The following is an 18,445-nucleotide window of genomic DNA, read 5'->3' on the forward strand; positions in this document are numbered from 1 at the left end:
TGCAGTCTGAGTAATTAACATTCCCTGTTTGCAGTCTGAGTAATTAACATTCCATTCACTGAGAAAACGGTTTATTTAAATGACTGTGGTGTAACATTCTAGTGTAAAAAGTTAATTGCAAAACACTAGACACATTTGTGTGCAATTTAGCAGTTTATTAGGCAGTTGTGTATACAAATGATTTCAACACTGTCCATTCAGATTTACACTGGTCAGTCTGGTAGGGTCCCTTTACACACCAAACAAAAATAATATGTATTTGAAGCAGTCTAAACCATTAGACTGACAGAATGAATCTGATAACAGTCTACTGGGACACAACTCCAGACACTGTCGAAAAAGGTCACGCTTTCACACATTCATCTTTCCTACAAAACTCGTGAAAAGTCTTGTAGGCAAAACTTGCAACTGCCCTATAAAACTAAAATGTTTAGTTTTATTTCCCAAGAACATAATGGGTTTATTTACCATGATCACTGTTTATCAGAAAGTCTTAAAACTGAGACATAAAAGGTCAAATATCAACTAAATATTTCAGTCCAAACCTGCCCCACAGGACAGCAGGAGAAACAAGATCATCACTCTTGGCAATTTGTGTTACATTATATGTCTTGAATGTAAAATTGTTTATACAAATGAGATTGTAAGGGTTTAAAGCTTTGGAGGGCTAAACACTGAAAACAGAGCAATTGCTTACAATTCTTAACTCAGATATAATGTAACGTTTCTTTTATTTAAAAAGTGTCTGATATTACAATTTGAACATGCAAAGTTCTTTAAAACCTGGTTTAGCTGAATTAAGACACAAATGAAGATATTATTAGAAACCAGTTTACTGGTTTTCTATTTTCCGCACCATAGTTAAAAGATGGTAGCAGTAACTGAGGACTGAAGTAATATGGCAACAATCAGATGTTTCTGTTGTGTTTTATAGTGAATTATTTTCTTTTTTTGGTGATACAAACACTTAAAATAATCTGTGAATTTCTAATGAAGTTATTGTGAGTGAAAACTGTCAAAAATATGTAGTCGATTCCAACCATTACAATTGCAAAAAGTGCCAATAATTCTGACCAGCACTGGATTCCAACTTTTTCTGACATAAAACCGATTAACAGTACTGACAATATGGCAGCCAAACAACAGAAACCGCAGCGAACTTTAAGACAGTGGACAGGAAATGGAGGGAGATGCATCAAACTTGTGATTAAATACATATCTTAAACTTTGTGAGCTTAAGAGTAGTATGACATTTTTTGTATCAAATATAATTCACCCCCACACATATTTATGATCTAAATGCTTGTGTGATATTTTTTTCTTCTATCCCAAATGTAATCGACCAGGAAGGGCTTCACAAATCCAAGCTCACAAATCTGTTTCATATGTAAACTTTTTTTCCAAGGGAATGTGGGCAAAAATGACTGCTCGTCTGCCAATCAGACATCGCCATGCGCTGCATGTAATTGCTACTTATCATTTTCAAATTGAGCCCCAAGGCCTCTACACTTGTAATGGATTGGCATCTACAAATTGGATGTAGGCAAAGGCATTTCACTCAGTAATCATTCTTAAAAATCCTAATTATGAATCTAAATAAAAATAAGAAAAAGAAAATACAACAAAAAAGTCAAAAATCAACTTCCCGTTTTAATGACACTGAAAATGATATATTTCTAGATTTTGACTGTCATGGCAAAATACCTCTTAAATGGTAAAAGCAGGCTATATTTATATGGAAAGACAATCAAGTATCAGAATAGTTGTGATTGAAGGAAACAGAGCTGTGATATTGATTTAAAAACCAGACAGTAAAAAAGGAAAATATATACCATCCAGCAATGGATCTTGATGCAATAAAGAAAACGAAAAATCCATGTCCAATAGAAGCAATACTCCGTCCACTGATAAATATATTCACGTCTTTATATATAAAACTGTAGGGGACAGACAAATTCAATTTTTTACAACAAGGACAAAACCATGACAATTTAGTCTCTGACAACTCCAAAGACCAAACATAAATCTGATGAAGCATTCTTTAGTCCCTGACACAAGACAGAAATCAAGGGGTTGTTGTACTTCTTCAGAGTCCAATGAATGTGATGGGCATGACGGCCCTTGTTATAGCCAGTGCAGAGCCCCCAAACATCTGCACCACCTCTCTGATCCCCACCGAGAGGAAAGCAAGAGCAGCAGGAAATTAAAGAAACTTGTGCAAAAGTGCCTCCTGCATCCTTTACGACTGCCACCTAAAAACACCCACCCCCAACGTGTGGCTTCCTTCTCTGCAGGCCAAAACTTGATCTTGTTCCTTGTACTGGAAAGCAGTGCTCCCTGGCTACAGTACAGACAATTCAGTGTAATCAACTGCGTATATATGTATAGTTGGGATGTGGACATTTGCTTTTTAAATTGATCAGGAAACTGTAAAACCCCCTCCTTAATGTTGTTCTGTCCTAGCTTTAGAGTAGCTCGTCTTTCACTTTTCCATATAACCCCCTTCCATTCCATGGCAGCTCAGTATACATCCCTTCAGTTTAGGGAACACTAACTTGCGTCAGTGCCATGGAACAATCACTCCATCCTCAGCCCGGATGAATTGAGCCATGAATCGGTTGCATGCTTATTGCTATAAAGACACTCGGAGAGGAAAAAAGGCTAGCGATTGTTTTGCAAGCTATCGTGCAAGTAGTTTAATAAGATTCGCGCACATCTCAAAGAACTCGATGGTGTGGCTTCCCGGTCGAGGGACGATCGCGGTGTCCGCCCCTCCCGTTGAGTCGATGGATGAAGTCAACGATGAGGCTAAGGAGCTTTCTGCGGCCTTGGCGAGGGGCACAGGGATAGACGTGGTTGGAGTTTCTGCCCCCTCCACATCGTTCTTCAGAGTGCTGCGGCAGTTGCCCACAGACCCAGATCGGAGGGGGGTAGCAGATCCAGATTTGGTCTCCACCATATCATCTGAATAACGAAAGACAAAACAAGTGTTATACTAAATCCACACACAAAAAAACTATTTGATTTAATTCCATATGAAGATCTATACCCACAGTACACAGGCCTTGTACACATTTAATATATTAATGTGTTGAATATCTTTCCTGCTTTAGAAAGAAACGTTAGGTATACATAGTTGTAATTAGGTTGTAGGCTGTTGGGAGACTTTATTCAGGGTTCTTACACCTTTTCCAAAGTCAAATTCAAGCACTTTTCAAGCATTTTCAAGGTGTATTTTCCAGCTTTTCAAGGATCTTACAGCTGTTGTAAATTACATATTTATATACACATACTCAAATGAATATTTCCCTACCTCACATTAAATCAGATGTTCTTTATGCTATAAACAACCAACTGTGTGTTTCGTGATAGCATTCTACACGAGGATGCAAAATTAAAGAAAAGAAAACTAAGTTTAATATTTTAAAATTAGTGATCTGTACGTAGACTGGGCCTCCCATATAACCTGGCTGAGCCGATATACAACAATCAGCCAAATAACTTTTCAATAACTTTTCAATACATTATTGATTAATTGTTGAGGTACTTTTAGGTTGGTAGTGAACGCAAGTCAGAGGTACATGGTGTACTTCTACTCCACTACAGTTCAGAGGTACATGGTGTACTTCTACTCCACTACAGTTCAGAGGTACATGGTGTACTTCTACTTCTCTACAGTTCAGAGGTACATGGTGTACTTCTACTGCAATACAGTTCAGAGGTACATGGTGTACTTCTACTGCACTACAGTTCAGAGGTACATGGTGTACTTCTACTGCACTACATGTATTTAACACCTTTAGTTACTTCACAGATGTGGATGAATGATGTGAAATCTAACCAAGTGTTGAATCAGACTTTAGTTCCACCTGGAGTAAATCCACCAGCTACCCTGCAGTCTACAAAGCCATTCAAACTAGCTGCACCTTCACCAGCTCTGAGAACACTTTGATGATCAATCATTATAAAACACATCATATATATTATTCTGAAATGGACCAATCTGCACAACGACTACTTTTACTGTCTTTCACTATATTTTGATGAGAATACTTTTCTATTTTCACTTGAGGAACATTTTGAATGCAGGACTTTTACTGTAACAGAGTATTCCTACTCTCTGGTACTTCTACTTTTACTAAGTACAAGATCTGAGTACTTCTACTTTTACTCAAGTACAAGATCTGAGTACTTCTACTTTTACTCAAGTACAAGATCTGAGTACTTCTACTTTTACTCAAGAACAAGATCTGAGTACTTCTACTTTTACTCAAATACAAGATCTGAGTACTTCTACTTTTACTCAAGTACAAGACCTGAGTACTTCTACTTTTACTCAAGTACAATACCTGAGTACTTCTACTTTTACTAAGTACAAGATCTGAGTACTTCTACTTTTACCAAGTACAAGATCTGAGTACTTCTACTTTTACTCAAGAACAAGATCTGAGTACTTCTACTTTTACTCAAGTACAAGATCTGAGTACTTCTACTTTTACTAAGTACAAGATCTGAGTACTTCTACTTTTACTCAAGTACAATATCTGAGTACTTATCCACCTCTGGTAGTGTATTAGCCTGAATTGTAGCCACAAAATCACGCAGAGCTGCATAAAAATAGACTCACAATGGTAACAAGTGGAAAATAATATTTACTAATGAGTACAATGATTTTAGGTAATGTTGACTACTCAAGACACCTGACTTATATATCTTCAAAGGAAGACTGTTCATTCTACAATTACATGGGATTAAAGCAAAATGTAGTTTTACTTGTATAATACTTCAATTTTATATAAAAGACAGTTTGTTTTTATCCGTTTTCAATTAAACAAAGTCTTGGCTTTCAGAATATTAAACTTGTTTCGGCAAATTCAGATGATAAATACAACTTTGAAGCTTCGGCATGATTACAAGCGGAGAACGGACTAATGTAACGTTACAGCAACAGCCGGTGTTTCTTGTGAGGGTCACACACACACACACACACACACACACACACACACACACACACACACACACACACACACACACACACACACACACACACACACACACACACACACACACACACACACACACACACACACACACACACACACACACACACACACACACACACACACACACACACACACACACACACACACACACACACACACACACACACACACACACACACACACACACACACACACACACACACACACACACACACACACACACACACACACACACACACACACACACACACACACACACACACACACACGAAAATGTGTCTTCGGGTCAATGCGACTGACTTCGATAGAGCAAGTCACATTTGGTTTAGGCACGAAACATACTACCAGTAGAAATACATTGCTTTCAAAATCGCTCTGTGTCGAATCAATAGATTATATTTCATGACTATAACACGAAATGCCGTGAGTGCTTCATCCTCTGAACACCACACGATGGCGACTGTAACGCACATACCATAGGTACGCTCCTCTGAAATGATTGTCCCCTGCAATTATTATTATCCCTCATGGAGTTCGCTATTCAGCTCGCTAACGTTAGCTTAAACAAACGTAACATGCAACATTAGCCTAATCTAAAATGCTCTACTACGGCGTACCTTTCATGTGGCTCGTCAGCGCAGACTCTCGCATCATTATGTTTGCAAACTTTGCAGGAGGCTACTCGTGGGCTGGACCCTCGTCTTAGCCATGGCTTGTATTTGTCTGCTAACCAACGCTCGTTGAAACGGCAACCTCCTGGCACACAGTCATCTATCTCTCATCAGAATGCCCAGGTCACACGTAACACAAACACTTGCACGTCGCGCGCATAGCGCGGGAAGGCCGCAGCAGAGCTGTTTTATGTAGAAGCGAAGCAATTCTTTTCTTTTAATCTAAAAAGCGAACTATTCAGTCAGACAGCAATTTATTGTAAAAGTAAAGCATTTACATTTTCAAGCACTTTATCTCAATTTCAAGCACCATTCCCAAAATGCAAGCACTTTCCCAACCTTGAAAACACCACGTCAAATTTCAAGCATTTTCAAGGATTTCAAGCACCCGTACGAACCCTGTTTATTGAGCTAACAGCTTTTTATTTTATGCTAATATATATATGTGTGTGTGTGTGTCTCCACATCTGTAGCCTGTTATTGTCTCATTATACCGCACTGTGAATGAATCAAAGTAAATATATAAGTGGTCATGAACACATCTGTCCATCAGACAGAGGGCTCTGTGCCTCCTGTCATCATTAATGGACGTCTCTTTAAAAGGAGAGGAGTTCTCATTTCTCTAACCGCCTGCTGCTTCCCCTCCTCTCTCCTCGGCTCCTCCGCTTGCATCTCCTGTGGGCGGGACTAAGACACGAGTAGGGATCGACCGATATGGCTTTTTCAAGGCCGATACCGATTATTAGTAATCAAGGAGACCGATAACCAATATCTGGAACCGATGTACATTTGCAGTAAAATCAGAAAATCTTGATGTCAAAATGTAGAATAACAGAACTTCTATGAAATGCCTCTTTATGTTTAATTAACTTTTCAACATCTTAAAACTGGTTTCCTCTCCTGAGTGACCCTGAGTAAAGTAAAAATAAAATAAAAACTACTACTACTATGTTCTTCGCACCTGCCTGTAATCTGAGAAGGTCCCACCTCTCTGGCTGGCTGCAGCCCGGAAAATCTTCAGTGTTGATTGACATTTCAGTAATAGCCTATCAGATAGCGCTGTGGGCGGGACATTGCTCATGAACAGTGGTGACTGCAGCCAAAAAAAACGGGGCTTTACAGACACTGCTGCGGTGTGTCCTTGGGCAAGACACTTCACCTGAACTTGCTCCTGTGGGTATTGTCCACAGTACATGACCATTGCATGTATGATATGTGTAATGTGTATTTGTGAAGCGCTTTGAGCATCTGGAAAAGCGCTATAATAAATGTAAGGAATTATTATTATTAATAAAGCCGATACCGATAATCTGTAAAATGCGGAATATCGGCCTCGATAGGTCGACCCCTAGACACGAGGATAGGAGTCGAGGAGGGGAATCTCGGAAATGAGATGCGGCCATAGTGATGTCAGAAGTAAACAAAGGAGTCCAATGGAGGCATGTAAGGCAGTGTGTGGGAGCAACACTCTCTCTGTCGGGAGCACAGGAATGCTAGCCTCTGCAGACCATTGACATGCACAACAACCTAGAACACACTGCAGGAAAGGGAAAAGCACAATAGGGCCTCTATCATTTCCGAGACATGGGGGAGAGAAGGGTTATTATGACCCGGCTGGAATTCATGTTGCAGTAATGTGGCATGCGCTGAAACAAATCGGTTACTAAGGCGCTTCATAAGCTTTAATTCTAATGTCGAAACTAATCAGCCTTCAATTCCATAAAGCCATCAGTTACAGCTAAACATTAACTCTTTGGCCGACTTGGGGCCAAAGCGTCGCCTCATGCCCTTTACACAGCATGCCTGTGCCCCGATGATACTGCTCATAACAACACTCTTATCTCTGCCTTTGAGGCACCGCTGCACACCTACACTGACTGGGCTGAAGCCCTCACCCCGTAGTAAATCATTGATACCGTTTACACTGACCGCATACCTCAGGACAGAAACCAGGCAAACATTACCTCCACACAGGGAGCTGAAATCAGGGCTTAAAGAACACCAGAACACATGTTTCTACTTTAACCATCTGTCACAGTACAGGTTACATGAAAAGTAAAAAATAAGGTATATTCATGCTATCTAATGTCTCAGATTGTTTCGGTCTAAGTTATTGGAGTATTGGAAGTGTCAGACGTATAAATGCATTCTCTCAAACTTTATGGGACTCAAAGGCAATCCTTTGCAGTTCTCAAAGCAAGCAAGAGGAACATGTGTTTTGATTCTGGGTGAACTGTCTTTTTAGACAAAAAGCCACTTCTTCTTAGTTCCAAAGCTTTGATAATTGTTCTTTAATATGAAACACAGAAAGCTTCACATCTTAGGAAAAGTAAGTGATAGAAAATAGTTTAGTAACTCACCGTCGATGCTACGGAAATCGAGGAGGTAGGTTCTACTGTCCACCTGGTAGAGTTGAAGGCTCATCTTGGTTTGCATCCCAGTAATGGGATTCTTCCTTTTCACACGCAGGTAATACGGATTCACAACCTGCAAGAGTTACAACGGGTGAATAAAACAATGATTGCATGAATCTGTTTCAAAAGGAAGTCTCATATGACAAATAGTTATTTACAATAATGTGAAGATACAATTAAAGCACTCTCTCGTCCTCTTTCTTAGTCTCTCTTTTACCTTCCACTCATAGTCCAGCTGTTTCATGGCCCGGCAGACTTCAGACATGATGTCGTTGGGTCGACTCTGACTGCGGATGCCCAGGTGCCACTTGGCCCTTCTTACTCCCTGGTGCTTGGACTTCTGGGGGTTCAATTCGTCCAGAGTGTGGCGAGGCCTGGGGGGAGTCTCCGCCAAGAGGAAGGGCACTCGCTCGGGGTGGGGCTTGACAATGCCGGACACAGTGGCACCAGTTGAGGTCAGGAGCTGGTCGTCGAGAAAAGAGTCCGGAGGGCTGGACGCCAGGTAGAAGTCCTTGGCTTCACTCATGATGCGACGATTGTCAATGATGAGGTGGTAGGCGACGGCCAAGGGGTCCTGATGGTTGCGGCTGTATATGCAGGTGAGGACCTCCTCCTCTGTGCACTCAAACTTCTCACAGACCTCCTTCAGGGCTTCGTCGTCAATCATGTTGTTGCTGTAGGAGGGGTCCTCGGGGAACAAGTACTTTGGTAAGCCCTGTTTGAACCAATCATCATCTCTGAAAGACAATATGTGTTGTATTAAACCCGGCACATACTGTGAAAGCTACACTGAAATAGGACTAATGTAGATAAGGTGGTTTAAGAAATAGTTTCATTTGTAGTAAATCCCGTCAGGCTTACCGGATCTCTCTGATGGTGGCTCTTTTCATGGGGTCCACCTGCAGCATGTGTTTGAGGAGGCTTATGACAGAAGGGTTTAGATACTGCGGGGTAAAAAAGATCCCGTCGCAGATCTTCTTAAAGAGTGTTGGCACGTGGTCGTCATCAAAGGGAAGCGTCCCACACAACAAGGCATAAAGAATGACCCCACTGCTCCAGATATCCACCTCTGGACCCGCATATAACCTGACAACGAGAAAAATAAACAATCTTTGGATCATGAAAGCAGCTTCTTAGCAACATAGTAGGAGAGTGTTTGAGTCCCGGGTCAATATCCCCTTCCAATGACATAGAAACCATTACCTCCCTGAGATGACCTCAGGAGCAGCATAGTTTGGAGAACCACAGCTCGTTCGCAGGAATTCTCCATCTGACATCATGTTTGATAGTCCTGCACAGAGTTGTTCACTGTTATAATAAGGTCAGTCTCAGCCTTATCGCATTAAGGCATATTAGATTGGTTTTTCTCCACATATGATGCCAGTCAAGACGGGGACCTGCTCATTAAAACATTGCTCCCTAGCCTTTTTATTGTGCATTTAATTTCGAGTTAGTGAACAAAGTCCTGTACTCGTGTGTCCTCCATTGAACACTAACGTAATCACCTGTGAAGACCTGAGTTTAGGAGGAGACTCACTTACCGAAGTCTGCAATCTTGGCATTCATATGTGCATCAAGCAGCACATTTTCAGGCTTCAGGTCCCGGTGCACCACCATGTGCCTGTGGCAGTAGTCTACCGCTGAAATAATCTGCTGAAACAGCCGCCGGCTCTCCTTTTCCTCCAACTGTCAAAGCAGAAATTATCCATTAGGTGTGATCTTCTCTGTGACTCAGTCGGCACATCACAGCTGACGAAGCAGCACTTCCTGTCGGGCTTCGATGTCTTTTCCAGCCGCCGTTGGTTTTTGCTTCACAGGTTGATGTATCTGTACCAAAGGCTGGCAATAACATTGGAAAGTACATAATGCACTTGTATGATCTGGTACCCTCACTGATTATAAAATATACAACATCTGCTATATATGAGAAAATGGAAAGACTGACAGAAAATGTGGTACATCCATAAAACAGACATGAAGACTTTTTCCAGTATCATGGTGTATTACCTTTCCATTTTTGCAGATGTAGTCGAATAGCTCTCCTCCTGACACATACTCCATCACCATGAAGATATCAGTCGGGGTGCTGATAACCTGATACCTGCAGACAGAAACTCAACATTACAATCTTGTGGGACATAAACCATTACATATTTAACACTGCTCCAATTCAGATAGCTATTACTTCATCATTTGAAAAATAAATATCCCTGATTTGGAACTGTGGAATAAGTGAGAGAAGAAAAGAGAAGTGGCCAGAGGAAATATTTCTCGATGTCTCAACAAAATGAACACAAAGTATATCTCGACCCATGTGTGTGTTTTTGTTTAGGTAAGGTAAAAGGACAATGCAGCAGTTCGGCTAAAATAGAATATCTTGGTATTTTATGCCTTGCTTTAATGAAACTCTTCCTTTGAATGAAGACACCGTCCGCATGACATCATTAATGAACCCGTTGCATTGCAGCATCTCATGCTTGTCTTCACTGGAGCCCCATGACACAAACATCACGAGTGAGAGCACCCCAAAGGCCCTTTTACACATGAACTACAATACAGAAATCATCCATATCCAGGAATTTGGCTTTTCCTGTAGAGCTATACATAACAATTCAAGTACATTCAAAACAGTTAACCAACTACCTTCTACACAGTCAGTGTTATTGTCCGGAGAATTCATGGCAAACGAATGAGCGACGTATTGACATGTCTCTCACGTCTGGCGTGAAACCAAAAGAACACAAACATCCTTATATGTTTACTACATATACCACTATGTAAATCATCCATGACTCAGCACATCTGTGGTTTGATCGAGGCTGCAAGGTATGAAGTACAGCATCAACCTTCTAGAGCAGGGGTGTCAAACTCAAGGCCCGGGGGCCACATTCGGCCCGTGACTTCATTTTATGTGGCCCCACAAGAGCTTGCAAAGAATATAATATGTTTATTATACGGTTACATGCTACAGAAGCATGTTGCCCATAAACTACATGTCCCACAATGCATCTCAAATATGACTTTTTTTCTCAGAATTTGCCTTTTTTCTTCAAAATATGCATTTTTTTCATAGAATTCCTTTTTCTCAGAATTAGATTTTTATTTCAAAATGTCACTTCTATTTCTTTTTTCTCCAGAATTTGGCTTTTCTTTTTAAACCATTTTGGGACATACGCACTGAAGAGACTTGCAATTATTTGCCCTAGACTTCTGCTTTCAGACGTAGTTAATTATGAAGTTATTACCCTATCCGATGATAATCCAATGCAGAGGCAATGATGTAATATAATATAATACATTATTTTATATATATGATATATTTCTATATGTATTTCTATATAGTATTAAAGTTACAACCGGCCCTTTGAGTGCAACCATAATGCTGATGTGGCCCGCGATGAAATTGAGTTTGACACCCCTGCTCTAGAGTATTTCAGATAACGTGTATTGCAGCAGCATTAGTTCAAACTTGATCAAGTGACTGAAGAATGTGTTATTGGACAGCAACCAATCCCTTCAGTGCAGGGATTAGCTAGACATTCTTGAACCTCAGAATCAACAATAGCACCCATCATACCTTTCTCTATTTGCACTACACTGGCTAAGAGGCCTGTGATTTCCATGTCAACATCAAGCAGCAGGGTAAGCTTAAAGCTGACATTTCTGTCAGCAGCATTGTAATCCCTGTAGCTCTGAATAGAGATGTTTTAAAACAACTTAATTCAAAGTCATGACAAGGTGACAGTGTTAGATATTTGAGAATAAGAGTGTCTGTCTCTTGTGTAATCTCCAATCATTACATTGTCCGTGCAAAGGTAAAGACAATAAGGATTGTGGTACAGCCAACAAGAAATGCAACTTAGCAGATGTGACAGATGTTGACTAACTGCTCATCTAATCATGCACAATCACTACACACATCCTGTGAACCAAATGAAGCTGTAATGTGTTGTATTGCGTCACATTATTCACTCTAGACAGGCGACGCCATGCCCTCAGCCCGAGTGTTTGTCAAAGATGTGATCTCCCCTTTCTCTCAATGGCGTTGACATTCTTGTGCATGCAGGACATGGAGATGGTATTTCAGGCAATACGACACACCTCATGGTCGTTTTGACAACCCTGTGGCTTTGGCCTTGGTCCTCTGCTGCTTGTTTTGACATTCAAATACCTAGTGATTAGTGTCTCTTTCAGCAGCAGTGTAACCCCAACAGAGCATCTTCCTGTTTCCAAATGAACAGTGTTTACTGCAGGCTTGATGTGCTTGACTAACAGTGTAATGAGCCGGCAGCTAAACACTGTCGCAGTCAGTTTGGACATGTGAGGTTGAACAATGACTCATTCAAAACCATGCAGTCGGTGAGGTGGCCTGGAAAGGAACATGAACATCACGCTGTCATGTATCAATCTGCATCAACACATGTAGATGTTGTCAGCAGTGCCTGAGCTTTTTTTTAAACAATATGATAAAAGATGGAGTTTATTATTATTTCCTGCTGTATTACAATGCTCAATACAGACCTATGGGTTCTGTAAATACATAGTGAATGCACCCTCAGTGAATATTACATTTGAGTGTAGTTGATCTCTCAGAAAGTTTGATGAAAAACAATCATAAAGCCATTTTTATATTAACATGAGAGGTCAACAGGGAGGATGCAATAACTGACTAATAGACTGGGATAGGGATGTTTTCTAAAACACTCCATCAACCTGTTAAGCCCTGAGTCTGTTTTTCAGGTCTCAGGCTCGAAAATGACATTCCCAGAACAAATGACTATAACTTCTCTTCTAAAAGGGGTAAATTAATCATCTTTTTTCTCAAAGTAATGATAAACCTGTGAGTTGGATGGAGAAAAGTCAGAATCAATATCGATTTTGATTGAACATAGTAAAGAAATGTAAATGATAGAGTCCGTCCAAAAAACAAAACATTACTTATAGTGAAAACCACCCTCGAATGATGGGATAGTAGACTAAAAGCTTTAGGAATCCAAAAAAAAACTAGCATTTTTTCGCACAGGGCTCATTTAGTAGTAATAGTAGTAGTAGCAGTAGTAGTAGTAGTAGTAGTAGTAGTAGTAGTAGTAGTAGTAGTAGTAGTAGTAGTAGTAGTAGTAGTAGTACCACAAGTAGACTTGTGTTTTGTTTCGGTAAAAAGGGTTCGTATCGTCAGTTAGCTGAGTTTCTTCCCGTTAAGTGGGTATGACACATACATAGTTTGTTAAATGTTAAGAAGCCCTCAGACGCTGTTTCTTGCAGATGTTGCGTTTTTGCCCCCGCCCACGGGCCGTGGGGCTCAACAGGTTAAGAAGCCCTGAGACACAGTTTCGTGAATATTGTTGTTTTTAGCCCCCGGGGGCGGGGGCTCCGGGCTTAACAGGGTAACGCCTGAAAATAGCTCAGTGGGTGGCTTTAATGTACCGGCAGGGGGATTATGGAGCAGCGAGCAGGGTGTAATCTAGGACTTACAGTTTAATTATGTGAGGATGCCTGAAAAGCTTGAGGTTCTGGATCTCCCTGCGGATCTTTCCCACCACGTCCAAACTGCGAATCTTCTGCCTGTTCAAGATCTTCACCGCCACTTGGTGCTTGGTCAGCTCATGTTGACCCACTGCAGGATAAAAACAAAATGAACATGAGTAAATGCAATTACAATCCAGGACGTATAAAAGTATTTAAGAATTGAAGGAGCATCATTATAGAACCATGCAAGACTTTTTAGACCTGCAGTAACTTATAATTGTACCACTTGGGTGTGGCAGACACAAGCTGTGAAAACAACATTGACATATTATATATCATAGCCTTATATAAAGTTGATATGATAATTGTTTTTGCAAACTGTTGCTTTAGCAGCCTGTTGCATCTGGGGGTGAGGCTGAGAGAATTAGACAATTAACCAAAATGAAGCTGTGGGCCTGAAAATGAAAACCATGAGCTAAAAGTCACTTAAATGCTCTGTTAAGATGAGGGGAACTTCCAAGTCCAAGAGTTTGTTTTTTTGTGATTGCATTACCTAATTCATATAAAGTAATAGGCAATATATTTAAGTTTGACACAAATCTCTAAAAACCAAGAACTATTAAAACATCTTAAAATAACAATCCAACAGACAAATACAAATACAGAAAAACCAAATAACATCTGAAGGGATTGTGTGAAGAAGTGGGAGTTAGTTTACAGCTGTTATTGATTTACCAGTTGTGCTGGAAGCAAACTATTAACAATGTCTCCAGTAAGCAAAACCATAATCAAAGACCAAAGACTGTGGTCTTCTTTCTAACAACAACAAGACGCTTAGTGCAGAGATGACTCACTGAGATTTAACTGACTGTAAAATGAAAAAGCTTGTGGTTGTTGTGTCAGTGCCTGGCTGGTTTACTTCATTTGGGTATATTATGGCTTAATCAATTGTTCCTAGGAGACGCAATGCACTGCATGATGAAGCAGAAAGCAGCCTGCAGAAGTGTTTTTTTAGAAGAGCCTTTTATCTATCACATCAGTCCATTACAGGGGCACTTCTAAGATGGAACATTTGAGTAAGTCCAATTGATATGCAAGACCAATAAGTGTTGATACAAGCAAAGCCATGTATTGACTAACCGTACCGCCCTCTGGAGTGACAACATTGGGCGTACAAGTTGCAGGGTTTGCACTGCACCCTCCCCAACCAAAGAAAACCCATTAATCTGTCTTTAATTAGAATGGCAAATATAACTCATAATGCAGTGGTGTAAAGTAACCAAGTAGATGTACTACTTTACTTAAGTACAATTTTGATACACTAGTACATTACTTGAGTATTTCAATGTCTGGCTACTTCGTACTTCTACCTCACTACAATTCAGAGATAAATAGCAGTGTTTCCCCTACCATTGTCTTGGAGGGGCTCTGCACCCCGCCAACGGAACCCCCCCCCCCTTTTATATATCTCGCACCAAATTGCAACTTATCTATATCTACTCACTTTTCACATTGAACATGTGCTCTTTTATTAAATAAACTAAACGCTTTCATTTTAAGTTGTGAGTTTAGTGTTTTTGACCCTAAGAAACAATGATGCATTAATCAATAACAATAATCCACAGCTCCTCTCTCTGCTCCAGAGGATTTAAAAAATATCCCAACTTAAATCACTAAAAGTACTAATTATGCAGATTGGTCTATTACAGAATAACATATATCAAATGTTACGAGTATAATTATTGATGCATTAAAGTGTGATCAAAGCTGGTAAAGGTGCAGCTAGTTTTAATGACTTTGTATACTGCAGGGTAGCTTGTGAATTTACTCCAGGTGGAACTAATGTCTTATTTAAAGGGGACCTATCATGCAAAATGCACTTTTGTACGTCTTTTATACATGAATATGTGTCCCCGGTGTGTCAGGGAACTCACCAAGTGTCAGAAAATACAACCCATAGCCTATGTGCTGATTATATTTCACATTATTAATACAAATCTGCAAAATAACTAAATGTATTAAATAAATGTAGTGGAGTCAAAGTATACCATTTAACTCTGAATTGTAGTGGGGTAGAAGTACAAAGTAGCAAAAATACTCAAGTAAAGCAAAAGTACCCCAACATGATAGTTAAGTACAGTACTTTAGAACATGTACTTAGTTACAGCACTGACTGCAGAACTGCATAACTTTAACATATTACGTAATACAAAAAACCGATATGAATCAGCATATCTAAATGGTACTCATTTATAGGCACTCAGACATATTAACTAACAGCAGTCAGGGGGGTTTACTTCCCGGTGTCTTGGTCTTGACAAGCGACTTGTGGCTCTCCGGCTAGCTCGCATCGCAACCACCGCTGACTGATTATGATGTTAAATAAAAATACTTATGTCATACAACTTGCATTGTGTGACTGTATGCTTTCAACTGCAGCTAAACCCCCCATAAATCGCCACGTTTGTCACACACAAGTTAAGCTAACTAAGATGACAACAAGTGTGCTAGCTAGTTTCTGGCGTTGTGACAAGTTAGCCTTTTCCTAGCATGCTAACATTAGCGGCTAACAGCTAACAGCCACCATCTTTCAGTTGGCAGGACGCACAGACGTCAGGACCGTCAGACATACCTTTAACCTTTCCAAACGTCCCCACTCCGAGTGTGTCTCCGAGAATGTAATGTCCAATTTTAACTCTTCCTTCATTTTTCTGTTTTTCCGTCGCCATCTTCCCGCAGTGGCCTTGCTGCGGGGTTAGCTAGCTGCGAGCAGAGATGGGCCGGACTCCGCTGTGTGCGTCTCTCTACTCAAGCGGCGGCTGCGCTCCACAAGGAGGGAGTCGGCGCCGCGGCTGCTGCGCGATTCGTCAGCAGCGTAGGCGGCGTAGTATGGTGCCTTCAAGTTCTAACTTGAACAATTTGAAACGCCTATATTAACAATTGTATGGTTTTATATTTTAAGTCAAGTAAAAGTACTAACATATAACTAAGCATCACAATATATTTAAAGTAGGCTACCAGAAGTACTCAGAATGGCCCATTCCAGAATCATATTTTTAAATATTCAGAGGTGAAGAAGTAGATTTTATACTTAACTTAAAGTAGAAGTACCAGAGTGTAGGAATACTCTGTTACAAGTAAAAGTCCAGAAAAGTATTCTGAAGTTAAAGTACAAACGTAATACCATCAACATACTAACGTAACCCTCCTGTTGTGTTTGGGTCAAATCTGACCGATTTACTACTTTCATCAATCATAACTTTTTTGTTTTACATTCGATTGCATTAAGGCTTTATGATATCCTTCACAGTAGACATTTAAAAATAATAAATTGCTGATCACCACTTTCATTGAAATGTTGATGATTTAGTCAAGGGGGGGGGGGGGGGGGGGTTAACAGGAGGGTTAAAGTTACAAAAGTAAAAGTTATCATTGTGCAGATTTTCAGAATACTATATATGATATGTTTTATAATGATTGATCATTAAAGTGTTATCAAAGCTGGTAAAGGTGCAGTTAGTTTTAATGACTTTGTATACTGCAGGGTAGCTTGTGAATGATCTCCAGGTGTAACTTAAGTCTGATTTAAGTGTTGATTAAGTGTTGATTATATTCCACTTTTTTTTTTACATAATGTATTACTTTTTTATTTAAAATACATATGTGAACTCCCTGTGTTTTCTTGGATATCCTACAGATATCACTTATGTTTGTTCTGTGCATCTCCAGAAAGTCAAAGGCAGCTAAAAGTTGCTGTTGAGTCTCAATGATACTTGAGTTTGAACCAAGCCACAAATACTGTATCTAATGGCCTGGAAGACTGTGAGACACATGGTGAATAACAATTAGCTTGTTAGGATGTAAAGCACTGATCATCAGTGACAGTAATAGTATGACCACACAGCCACAAAGCATCACCTAAAGAACAGCAAAGCACTGCACTTTAAGGGATATCTTAAATAACAGTAAATACCCTAATTATTTTTCTCAAACACAATGGACAGGCTGTAAAAATACATGTTTCACTCAGTCAGTGAGCAATTATTAAGAAGGTCTGGCCTGGTGACTATAGTAACCATGGCTCCCCAGAGTGGTTTAGTAGGAATTAACATAGTACCAAAGTCCTGCTCAATGACACTTGGTGTACACGTGTGTGTGCGTGTGTGTGTGTGCGTGCGTGTGTGCGTGCGTGCGTGTGCGTGCGCGCGCGTGCGTGCGTGTGTGTGTGCTTTGCTCTCTCTCTATGTTTTCTGATTTAAGAATACTGATTAGATTAAACCGTTTTAGACTTCCCCATTTGAGGACACAAGAAGTCATTTAGCATCCATTCCAATGTATCAGGTGGGAACTTTAGAAGTGTAGGCCAATCAATGTCTGTCAATAAAAAAAATGTGTACGGCTTTAGATACAAAAAAAACCGCAGATGTGATCACCCAGAGTCTTCTCACTGGCGATATATTGTGCTTGCTTCTCTATCTTGCTGATTCAAATAGAGCTTGTTGGCACATGGAAGAAGTCTGATTTGAGGTAGAAATCTCCTTCATTTTAGGTAACAACTACACTTGGTCAGGTTAAGATAAAAATAAAGGATTTTGGTTGTAGTAAACCTTTTCTGTCAGGAAGCCATACATACAAAACCCCCAAACCACCCATGTCAGGGTTGTGCTCGGCTCTTGATGAGAAAAGAAGAGTTGCTTAAGATGTTCTTTGACGTTGAATCCAGAGTTTTTTTCTTTTTTGCATTTACTTTAGGCAGTAGGTCAAAGGTTAGATATGGTGTTCAAGTTCAAAAAGGTTTTCAAGTAACTCAAAACAGCACATACACCTCGCTTGAATCGTACCGTTCCCATAATGCAACTCAAATTGTGTCTTTCATTGAAGTCTCAGTACT

At 40.1% G+C, this 18,445-nt stretch overlaps 1 protein-coding gene across 1 annotated transcript; it reads right to left on the reverse strand.

The window, feature by feature from the left end:
- Positions 1-1,630: 1,630 nt before the first annotated feature.
- On the reverse strand, positions 1,631-16,399 carry prkaa1 (protein kinase, AMP-activated, alpha 1 catalytic subunit). Its single transcript, XM_034095539.2, has 9 exons — positions 16,187-16,399; positions 13,561-13,702; positions 10,096-10,189; positions 9,630-9,774; positions 9,292-9,379; positions 8,950-9,174; positions 8,306-8,825; positions 8,035-8,161; positions 1,631-2,964 (listed from the first exon to the last, which is right to left on the reverse strand). The coding sequence occupies exons 1-9, from the start codon at positions 16,281-16,283 to the stop codon at positions 2,681-2,683; spliced, it is 1,722 nt and encodes a 573-aa protein (XP_033951430.1). The 5' UTR covers positions 16,284-16,399; the 3' UTR covers positions 1,631-2,680.
- Positions 16,400-18,445: the final 2,046 nt, after the last annotated feature.

The sequence above is a fragment of the Pseudochaenichthys georgianus genome, chromosome 12 (assembly GCF_902827115.2).
Source record: "Pseudochaenichthys georgianus chromosome 12, fPseGeo1.2, whole genome shotgun sequence".
In the NCBI taxonomy this organism is placed as follows: domain Eukaryota; kingdom Metazoa; phylum Chordata; class Actinopteri; order Perciformes; family Channichthyidae; genus Pseudochaenichthys; species Pseudochaenichthys georgianus.